This window comes from Taeniopygia guttata, chromosome 7 (assembly GCF_048771995.1).
Source record: "Taeniopygia guttata chromosome 7, bTaeGut7.mat, whole genome shotgun sequence".
Lineage (NCBI taxonomy): Eukaryota > Metazoa > Chordata > Aves > Passeriformes > Estrildidae > Taeniopygia > Taeniopygia guttata.
In genome coordinates, this window is record NC_133032.1 from 15,387,959 (window position 1) to 15,399,979 (window position 12,021).

The 12,021-nt window shown below is 34.7% G+C and overlaps 1 protein-coding gene across 2 annotated transcripts in view; it reads left to right on the forward strand.

The window, feature by feature from the left end:
• Positions 1 to 12,021, forward strand: part of UBR3 (ubiquitin protein ligase E3 component n-recognin 3) — a 103,272-nt gene that overhangs the window by 44,727 nt on the left and 46,524 nt on the right. For both annotated transcript variants that reach the window (XM_030278420.4, XM_072932221.1), the window contains exons 22-25: positions 784 to 957; positions 1,176 to 1,205; positions 2,594 to 3,054; positions 6,964 to 7,052. In XM_030278420.4, the coding sequence (XP_030134280.1) occupies positions 784 to 957; positions 1,176 to 1,205; positions 2,594 to 3,054; positions 6,964 to 7,052 (754 nt within the window). The remainder of the gene's footprint in view (positions 1 to 783; positions 958 to 1,175; positions 1,206 to 2,593; positions 3,055 to 6,963; positions 7,053 to 12,021) is intronic.

A 12,021-nucleotide genomic window follows, 5' to 3' on the forward strand; every position in this document is an offset into this window, starting at 1 on the left:
ATAAAGCATCTTTATTAACTTATATGGGGAACAACTAATAAAAACAATAAAAACCATACTGTTGTGAGGAAGAGTACAGTATCTTATGTTTTTCAGCAGTTTCTGTATATGTAGTCTGACAACACAGATTGATTAGGTCTTTACCACTGTGTAAATTAGTACTAGAAATTGTGCAAAAAAATTTAAATCATTGACTCTAAAAATCTCTAAATTTTCACCTGAGACCCTTATCACTGAGCATTTTGTTGCTACAGATCTGTATATTCAAAAATACATAAGTCAGAATTTTAATTCTACTTTTAATGATATTTGAATATAAAGAGTCATTATTTTTGTGATTTCAGATTCCCTTCTATTACCATAGTTTTTTTAGCTGATCAGCACTGCTTTTTGACTAAGAATTTGCCACATTTTTTCCCAGAGATTGACTTCTGTATAATTCTGGTTTTTTTATATTAATCTTTGATTGTACAGCTTAGGATTACTCTCTGGAGTTCCTTTTAGTTCTGCTAGCTAGCACTAATGGCTGTATTTGATTATATTCAAATAAAATACTTAGACTTAAGTATTTATCATCCCTGTGGTCCTCATGGGACTCACATTAGTTATCAAAATTTTTCAAAGGTATATTAGCTTTGTTGAGGTACATAATGTTCAACATACTGTTCCTATCTCATGGAGGTATTATGGCCTCTGTAATACAGTTACAAAAGCAGCACAAATTATTTTAATACAAGAAATTTGATAAGAGAAAGTATACCATAGTTTTGTTAATTGTTTTAGGAATCTGCAGGTGGACAGGAGCGTTGCCATGATAGTTGGTTTCCAGGGAGTAATTTGGTTTCTAACATGCGTCACTTCATTAACTATGTCCGAGTAAGAGTACCAGAAACTGCTCCTGAGGTCAAGAGAGAACCACCTGCAAGTACAAGTTCTGATGGTTTAGCTTCATCACAAGTAAGTTGATACAAATACCAGATTCTCTAGGTTAGTTCAAGTTGTTGCCTGTGTTGGCATTTTTGTTAGTTTTGTTACTGTTTTTATTAATTCCTCAGGATATTTTTTCCTTTGGTTATTTTTCCTATATCTACTGATAGCAGAAATAGAAGTTATTTCAAATGATGCCTCCTTCCAAATGACGTATTTAATGACTTTTTTTGTCCTCAATCTCCCAGAGTTCAAGGCGGAAGAGCCTCCAGAGAGAGGTAGATCTGTGTGCAGTTTGTTCTCCTAAGCAATTAACTAGCAACATGCTTTAATTGTGCTCACCTTAATGTTCAGTGGAAGCTTCTAATTTTCCTAAATTTCCTTTTAATTCATACTGCAAGGGCTTATGCTCTTTTCACGTTCTTGATGGTAATCTTAAGTGGTAGAATTTTAAGCAATAAAACATTTTTAATATGTATTTGGAAATAAAAGCTTCCTATCAAATATAAAATGCCATTGGTAGCTTACTGCTTGAGCTTTGTGTTTAGGCCTGTTTGATCTTGCCAAGATACTACTAACATTTAATAATGTAGGATAGTCTTAGCTTTCTTGAGTCTAGGTAAGTTTAACCTTATATTGAAAGTGTTTTTGAAATGATTAACAGCAAATTTTTGTTGTTGTTGTTGTGAAAACAAGCAATGAAGTGATGGAATCTGAAAGATTTATAGCCAGTAGATGATACAGTCTCTGTGTCAGTGTTGGTTTTGTATCTGTTGTAGACAGCACATCAGATTGCTGTGTGCCAGATGTGACCTGTTCAGTGGATGTTTCTTTTGCGTTCATGTCAGAAAAACAGACAAAATCTAAAGTAGGGAGATAGCATGAAATAGATTAAAACATAAAGAAGGTAGGCGAGATGATGGTCAGAATTCCATTTTTATATTTGGTATCTCTTAAATATCCAGCTTTCTGAGGAGGAGAGGGTAAGATGTTAGTGTGCTGAATTTCATGGTCAAAACCTTGAAGAAATACCTTTCTGCTGTGGATTTGGTATATGTATCCTTAATTTGGTACTGCAAGTGAGATAGATTTAGATAGATCTAAATGGGCTCTGTCATTAATATAACTGCACTCATATGCTCGCATGTCCTGGATAGCGAGTTCTGCTGGCAAACTGGTTATGTGGCTTCTGGATCTTACCTAATAAAATCCAGATAAAATGCACAATGTCCATGGGCATGTGTGGGCTCACCTGTATTCACCTGTGTGATGTAATGAGTTACAGTACTCCGTAGATTTGAATGAAGGCATTTCAATAACATAAAGATACTGAAATGATTACTATTCTAGAAAAACTAAGGAAATATTACCTGCATAACAGAATTGTAAGTTAGACTAGAGTAAAACCAGTAGTTAGTTGTTTTGGTATGGATATTTTCCTTTGTTACTTGGCTTTTTATGCAGTTGCATATAACAGACTTGTACAAAAATACAATATGCAGGTTTAGTATTTTGCTATCCTAATTTTCAATACATTTTTGGAGTGGAAAAGAATCTTTAAGTTTCATGTCTTTCTTCCCAGTTTCAAATATTTTCCATAGTTTTAGAAATGTGGGTTGTTTATACTTGTATTTTTGCAAATTAATCATGATAATGTTTTCCCAAGAACTCAGGGACAGCTCAAGTGTTCAGTTTGGTCGCAGAACGCAGAAAGAAATTTCAGGAGATCATCAATCGGAACACCAGCGAGGCAAATCAGGTGGTTCGGCCCAAAACATCGATGAAATGGTCAGCGCCTGGTGCAACTCCACAGTTAACCACAGCCATCCTAGAAGTCAAGGAAAGCATACTGTCTTTGCTGATTAAATTGCATCACAAACTCTCAGGAAAACAAAACTCTTACTATCCCCCATGGCTGGATGATGTGGATGTTTTAATCCACCCAGAAATTCCAAGATATTCTCATGGAGATGGAATGACGGCAGTAGAAAGAATTTTACTGAAAGCTGCTGTACAGAGCAGATTGAATAAGCGTATAATTGAAGAGATATGCAGGAAGGTGACACCTCCTGTACCACCAAAAAAGATTAGTTCTGCAGAGAAGAAAACTTTGGATAAAGAAGAAAGGTAACCTTAATAACAAGATAAAGGGGCAGTAGAAGGAGAGTGTATGATATGCATCTATTGTACAATATACACTTTAGAATTTTGCATGAATTACATACTAAAAGAATAAGTATTAATTCTACAGTTCTCTTTATCTGATTTAAATATACATATTTACATGGTTACTGAGGAAAAATCTGTACCTTGCTACTTTAAGTCTTTAAATTAGAAAATTTAAATGATAATTTTATGTGATATACATACTCACCCTTTATGTTGCCATTTTATAAAACTCATACATACAAAGGTGTAGAATTAAGATTGTGTTAGCTTTTGTGGTTTAACCTGAAGATGAGTTAGAATTTTATTTGTCTGTTCACTCACATCGCACATGATTGTTTTGGGGTTTTGTTTACTATATATGGGTTTAATAATTCTACCTCTTTTTTTGCTTGTCTGACCCATTCAGTTTTAAAAGTACATTCTCAATTTTTTAAGAATTCTTATTTTAAAAAAATATAATTTGTATTTTCTTATTCTGTGGCCTGAAAACTCATGTGCCAGGTATATGTTTAGGGCTGAATTGTGGGGTTTTTTTTAAAGTTTGGACAGTTTTGAGTCTCATTTGGGACATAATGAGTCCTGAAAGTCCCCAGAATACTGGCAGTATTGAAACTGAATGCAGAGACCCTGCTTCTTGTAGGCTTTCAGCAGATGTTGTGTTGTGAGAGTCCTGTGGAAGAGGAATCAGCTAGGACATGGCAGCTAGAGCTGAAAAAGAAGTGAAAGCTAGAAATGCCAGGAGTACTGCTGACTGGGATGGAAGGAGAAACCTTGTGGTCAGTGTACCAGTGGAAAAAAGAGAAGGCACCAGGGCAAGTGATCAGTTGATGTGGGAAGACTCAAGCTGGCAAGTGATCTTATGAAGATATATGAAGAACTGTGTTGTCAGGACAAAAATACTCGGAGAAGAGTGGCAAATGAAAACACCCAGATTTTAGAGAAAACCTGAGTGGGGACAAATGAGAGTCTTGAGAGTTGGTAGGAGAAGGAAAATGTGGAATAGGAATGCAAATGTCTGGAGGGTATGAGGGACAGAGATTGATGTTTGGGGGATGTCATAGACTCAGCGGCAAGGAAGAGTTGGCTGGAGTGGGAAGATACTGACACTTGGCTGGTGCAAAAGGCTGGAACATGGGATTTGAAGGGAGTGGCAAGTGCACAGTTCTAGAAGGTTAGGGTATACAAAGTGGGGAATTCAGGTCAGAGTATTTACCGCAGTAGTTGAAGTAGAGAACACGGGCTGGAGTGGACAAGAAGACAACTGAGTACTTGTTCATGCAGTATTTTGAAGGGTTTCTGTAACCATAATATGTAGTTACGGTTCTAGAAATTTGTGTAGAGAAGTGCAGTCATCTGCACTACTTGGTATCTGGATTACTTTTATTTTTCTGCTATTTTATTTGCTTGAAAATAAACTTTTAATTAAAATCTCTCTGATATGTCCAAGGCCTACACTGTACTGGAAAATAACATATAAGAATATGGCAAGTAGATTTAATATATTTGTATGTTGCATACTTTACAAAGTAAAATTATTTTTGTCTTACTAGTGTTTATTTAATAGTTTAATTTTCAACATTGCCTGAAATAGTTCATTTAATGAGAGAAATAGTCAAGGTTTAGCATGTAAAACCGCTAATCAGAAAAAGCCAGAATGGATAGCTGCTTTAGATAAAACACAGCTACATCTTGGACACCTAATCATTAATGTGGTACTCAATAATGCTAGATTTTTGCACAGGAGAAGCAGGGGCATGGATGAAACAAGTAACTTTTCATATAGTAAAGGATAAGGTAATTTCTTTCCCTCTATAAAAGGATCCCTCCCACAAGGATCTGTTGGAGGCCCACTAACTTTTCAGTTAACTTTGGAGGCTAAAGCAATGGTAAAAAAGAATGTTTCTCATTTTTTGTTGTTCTGAGTGATTATTATTTTCTTCTCAAATTTAGAATGGTATTGGTGGACCCATGAAGTTTATTGAAGGACAGTGTGATAACTGAAATGACTAAACCCATAGAGGGACAATGTTCATAAAGCCAGGCTGCAATTTTTACTGTTTCAATTGTTTTAATTTTCCCCCCAATTCCAGTTTTGTGTCAGTGAAGGCTGAGCAGACTGTGAACGTTAAGCAATCACCCGTTTTAGCTTCAACATATAATGGCATCACTCAGGCAATGGATTGTTGCCATAGAAACTGAAATACAGAACTAGAACCAAGCTTGAGCTGCTTGCGGTATTTTTTCAGTTGCAGTGTCATATTCCCATGGGCCATCATGGAAAATTACTGAGCTGTACTGAATCTGTCAGAGTTTGTTTATGTCTTCTTATTAAATGCATCTATTTACAGTCACTCTGCTTTTAGTTGAGGTGTTGAGAAAATTCCAGGGAGAAATAAATAAAATCAAGTCTAATGAATGCTCTGGTCTGATCGTCAGAATAATGAATCTTAGTGATGTCATAAATAGAAGTTATTTTGAGAAATGGTGACTGGAAAATGTAGCAGACAAATGGGCAGAGATATTTGGGTCTTTCAGGTGCCTTTAAGAAAACAAATTAGTAGCTTTGACTTACAAACAAGCCATCTCAGGATGACAGGCTACACTATATAAGCTGCCTTGGGCCTGTGCATGCCAGTTCCTGTGCCAGGACACTGATAATCAGACAGTGCTTGAGACTTAAGAGGACTCACCCATCAGGGTATCAGACACCAAGTGATGGTTTTAAAGCCCATGTTAGTTATCTGAATCATCTCTGAGCAGCAGAAAAAATGCATTGTAAATGCTGATGCACAGAATTTGTAGCTATGCTAGAACTTCTATAGCTGCACTGCGGAGGTGCTGTGTAGACCCCCTCAGCTGAGGGCATTTTCTGTGTGGTGAGCAGCTGTGATATAGGGCTTTTGTTTGGTTTTCCCATTTTCTCTATTTGTAAACTCATGTCAAAGCAAGGAAAATTAATGTCTATTTTCTTTATCTTTTTACATCCATCAATACTGCTCCACCCACTGCTGTTATATTTATATAGGGAGTTATATAGCTGGTCATACACCCTTGTACAGGTCACTGCAACAGTTTAAACAGAAGGATAGACAAAAGTAAGTCTCTGGTGTTTTCCATTTATAAATCCAGAGTTGTGACAAACAATGACGAAAAGTTAGTGAAGTAAGCTTGGCTTCAGGGAGATAAGGGTTTTTAATCTGGATGCAATCTCAAGGTTCTTTAAATCCCAGTATAAAAGCTGTGGGTGGCCAGTATTTTGGGTGGAAGTGAGGGAGAAGGAACCACTGTGAGGATGCTTAGCTTTCCAGCTATGAATAAATTATTCATAATTGTTTCCTGTGCCATCAAAAGCCTGATGTCAAAAGGCAGTGAGGTAGGCTTTTATTATTATTGTTATTATTAACTTGCAAATGTTGATTTCTCACAGAAATACTCATTTTTGTACAAATGACACTGCTCTCTGGTTTTCATCCCATGTGTTTAATCCCAGATTAAAAAATTTCAAGATAATTGTCTTGAGTTCCTTTTCTTGCGATGTTATGGCCTAATCTGTTAAAAGATTCTGTGGTGAACACCTTTGAAGGGTTTTTTAGGACAGGATTTTATTCTGTTTTTTTCAGACTCAAAAGAAAGCAACACTAATTTCTTTAAATACTTTTTAAGTATTTAAAGAAATACTTAATTTCTTTAAATTAGAAAGAAAATCAAAAGATTTCTTTTTTTGGCTTGGTAATTATTCCTTTATATCAACCTTAATTTGGAATGATACTGTTTAAGTTGGTAATTGTAATGAGCTTGACATTTTCAAGGGTTTTTTTGCTCCATTATGTATGCTTCTTTTTTCTTCTTCCCCCTTCTTCCACACAGACGACAGAAGGCTAGAGAAAGGCAACAGAAACTCTTGGCTGAATTTGCCTCGAGGCAGAAAAGCTTCATGGAAACTGCCATGGATGTTGGTGAGTTTTTGTGTGGTTGACTGGTTGCTTTTATGTCTTTTCCCACATGTTAGTATTAAAGTTTCTACTCAGTTTAAAAAACAAAGACACACACAAAAAAACCCCAACCGTCTAACCAAACAGAAAACCCTCTTCCTGAACAGATTCTGATTTTATATCCACCTGTTAACTTTACACTTCTTAGGGAGCTTAACTTTGTTTATAGTACAGATATTACTGAATACATAATTATTAAAGAATAGATTACATCTGTAGGACATAAATTTATTCCTAGTTTTTGTTAATATACAGTACATGAAATGGTAAATGTGTGACATGTTTTAAAGTATTTACCTTTAATATAAAATGTCCTCAACTTAGTTTATCTTTTTAAAATGTTATTTTTCTTTAATGTCTAGTAATAAAATTTAAGATTATTTCTCCATAGAACCTCAAAATTTAATATGGTGAAAATTTTTGCTTTTAAATGTGTTTATGGATCTAAGGAAAACTTAATTTTTAGATCACCTCAGTTCCTATAAGTAATAACATTGTATTCTATTTCAAATACTGTCTTTACACACAATCAGGTCCTGTTTTTCTTGAGGTTGTGTTCTTTCATGTTCTGCTGTATAGAAGTGCATAATTCCGATTAGTTTGTGTTCAGCTGAGGAGTGTAAAATATTTTTGTCATTTGGGTCACTTGATAGAAAATTAGCAATTCTGAGAGATAAGAAAAAGCTGGAATCTTCCCCCACCTTCCATCAAGTATCATCTGCTGTGAAGTTTTAATTTGAGTTTAAGCATTGGTTAGAAATATTTTGACAACTTTATTTGCTGAAAAAGTCTGTCTTTTGAAATTGTTAATTTCCCTTCAGTTCATAGGCTGCTGAGAAGATTTATTCATTTATATGTATTATTAGCAAACTTAAATGAAATCAGGTTTTATATATATATAGATGTAGATGTACCTGTCAATTGCCATATAGCAATATTTGCATATATACATAAATATGCATAAATATTCCATGCATAGGTTTTGTAAGCTATGTTTTAAAATAACTGCTTTGATTTGTGAATGAATCATGGTAGCCAAATCAATAAATTACACGGCATTTATTTTTGTGAAGGACTGTGAATAGTTAGCTTTTATTTAATTCATATTAAATTCTCAGGTAGGCAGACCTGGGCCTTTTTTTTTAATGATTGTGCATTAAAAAGTTCTTGGGCATGCAAGATTTAAATCACTTGCCTCTTAGTATTTAAAGAATTAGTAACTTCAGCTGCTCAATGTAAAGTGTAGTGTCTATTGTCAGTTATACCAGATCATGCACAGCACCAGATAGAATCAGCTTAATTAACTACATTTTCATAAAGTTAATGCTTCATAAAGACATTTGGCAATAACTTAATAGAATTACCGGCATTGTGTTAACTAATAATTACTTTGACTTTCCACTAACTGTTTTCAGTGTTTTCTACACTGTTATTCCATTTTCTGACTTCGTTATGAAAATACATTGATGTAGTACTATAGTCCAGTACTAGCTTTTATGTTCTGACTGGCATTAAAATAGCTCTCAGAAAGTAAATTAATTTACCATTATAGTGCATGGAGTTTGTTTAAGAATCTAGCTTAAGTTTTGCCAGAAATATTTTCTTCAGTTTGTTGAATCTAAGTGGTCTGTTTAGCTGTGAATTCAATCTCTACATGATACAGAAAATTACTGAAAATGTTGCAGAAATTCTTGTTGCTCTAAGTTTAAAGCACAAAACATAGTAAGAATTTTGAAACTAGTCTTTCTTGAGTGATTCAATTTAAAACTATTCTTATGTAATTCATAGGTTTACCCTGAACCATAGCATAACAGTGCGGAAATAGCTGTTTGAAAGTAAAAAAAAATCCTTTAATACTAAAATCGGTAGGAATTTACTCCCCTCCCACACAAAGTTTGTTACCTGTTACTTTTCTTAATGACTGAAGCCCAGCAGTAGATTTATTTCTTAATTTTGTTCACTTGTTGTAACAGTAATACTGTCAAAAATGCAGGGATGGTGAGGCCTCAACTCTCTTGTTTGGTGACTGTTTCAGTTGGTGTCATTTGGGCAAATTTATATTGTTATCACTGGTAAAATGTGAGAACTGTTGTAATTGGTTTGGGGTATAGTACTTAAAAACTTCATAATACCTTTCTATTGACAGTGTAGAAGATTGGAAATACTCTGAAAATAAATGTGCCCAGGAACAGATAGGAATAATGGAGAATAGCCAAAGCTTAAAGGTTATTTTATTATAACCCATATACTTCTTAGTTTCTGAAGTGTTTAATAAAGTGCACAGAGGCACTATTAATCCCCTGAGGTATTCCTCTTTGGTTGTTGGGATGCTGCAATGAAGCATGGCTTAAAAGGAAGTTACCTAATTACATGTTAATTATTCAATATTAAATGTGTCTCATTTTACTCATAGAATTCATTTGAATTCACACAAATTCATCTGAGATTCTGAAAATAAAGGTTGGCACTTTCTTTCACATAGTTACTGTAGAAAAAAAATCCAATTATGTAGCACTTTCCATTTGTGCCCCCTGTTACTTTCTATTTATATTCTGTGACATCTGCAGAACTTGAATTACCATTCAAGCTTGCCTGGAAGTAATTAGGTGAAATTTAGAAACAGTTATGTTAATGAACTAGGCTAGAACAGCATCCACTGTGCTGTCTTTAGTTGTTTGACTGCAGGATAAACAAAAAAATGGAGAAAAATAAAGCTAGAAAATGTTCTAAGAACAGCATACAGAGCTCTTAATGTGTCTGAGGGACTGTCCAGAGAGTCAAAAATGTGGTGTTGGTTTCAGCTCCAGAGGTCTTCCTGCTCCTGTTTATAGCTCCTGGTTACAGCTCCTCTGAGCTGATTGCATGCACTGCCCCAGGGTAAGACCATGCTTTATCTTGTGATGTGGAACTCTGTGCAAGAGATTTCTGAAACTTCATAACCTTCAGAAGGAACTTAATAAGAACAAAACTAAACCACTCAGTACATGGTTAACAGTAGCCTTTTAAAAATTACAGTTATACTTGTAAAGATCTCTCTGCCTAAATTTTATAAAAACAAAATATGATCTGTTCCAGGCAAGCTGCTGAACTACTTACTGTAATGAAGATTTGTAAATTGGTTAGGTTAATTATAAATGCTGAGATTGATTTCTTCAATAGTTTTCACATCTCTGAAGTGGCTGGTGTGATTTTTAAACTTTTTTAATGCGTCCTGATAAGTATGCAGATGGTATTTTGTGTCTTTCTTACAGTGTGTGTCTTAGCAGGATGCCATTTTGTCCTTCACAAAACATTCCTTAGTTAGACTTAAATGAAGTGCAGAGTCTTAATGCAAGGTGACATATATTTCCTAACACTCAATCTTCTGAACCCAGATAGAAAAATAAATTAGGTACTGATCTCTTGAGAATTTATATGCTGGGTCAGGGCAAAGAATATTAGCATACTAATGGTTGCTTTGATACCAAGGGGCCTCTTTGACACAATGTGTGCGGTAGGACAAAGGTTGACTACAGTCAGTGCAGATTGTGAACTATATTGACTGTGTTTACAAAGCCCTTTTGGTTTGGGGGTTTTGCTGGGTAGAGGAAATAATGGAATGGATCCCTAGCTCTGGAGAGTAGAAATGAAATTAAATTCAAATAGGAATGCATTCTGCAGTACATCAGTGTGCTAGTTTTTAGCAGATTGATAGTAATTTGTTAGGAGGTAGAAATTGCTAGGCTTTTGTCTCTACTTCTGTTGGTACAAAACTAAACAAAGAGCTAAATAATTAACTTTTTAAAAACTCTTGGGAGCTACAGGGTTTGTCTCTTCCCTGGATTTCTGTCACAGTTTAAATTTGGCCATTCTCCTTCAGTGTTTTAAGGTTCATATTTATTCAGATTTGTGAAATAATTCCTAAAGACAAAGAAAAGTTCCACAACCCACTGGAAGGGGATGAGGTATACTACAACATAAGACAAATCTCCTGACAGAAATCTGGTGATCTGATAGCAGTACCATGTGTCTTAACTTGTATTTTTAATTGGCTCCTTCTTTACACATTGCCATCATTAGGACAAGTCTGTGAAATCAATTAGGTTAAATCTTTGGAGCTAGTTTAAGTGAGTAATTGAGGTTTATCAGAGTCCATTGAAAAGAAGCGAGGGGTTTTGTTTGGTTAAAGTTTTTCTGGTATGCCTTCTTATTTGAGATTTTAATTTCTTGCCAATATCCCTTTGTTTTCTTTTACTAGTTCAGGTGCAAATTACTTGATTAGGAAGTCTCCCTTGGTGCTAGTAGCTTATTTTCCTTGAAAGTTTATTTTTTGCCAGAGTAGCCTAGCTACCTCTATCTAAATAGTTGTGAGGGAAGCATGCACTTAATCATTGAATTCTAAAATTAAATTAGCCTGAGTTTTATGTACCTGTTCCCCATAGGCAATAAAAGTATAAATTGCATATATTGAACTGATTTTAAACACCTTTTAAATCCTAAGTTCTGGGGGTTTTTTATCCCTTCAAGTTAAAAAATAGGCAATTTGTGATGAATTAATGGTATTTTGTAAATTAAATATTGACAGATTTTGATGACTTCCATTGAATTACTCTAAATCAGATTGATAGATTGTATTCTCTTTCCACACTTCTGAAAAATATTGCATAGTTGCATATTTTCTGTTGTATTGACAATATTTTAGAAAAAGAGGGAAAAGAAAGATGAAACTGTAGTCCTTGTCATTTCTTGCATTTTATAAATATGTATACATGATCGTACATTACACAATTATTAGGTGATGCTGAATATTATGAATAGCATTTTTTTACACTATTTATGCTTTCTTCTCTGCTACCATTTGCTTCTAAGTTTCCTGGATGTTTTGGACATTTGCAGTTGATGCATTGTGCTTTTTATTTCATTGTACATCTGGCTGCCACTAGATGGTGATAGA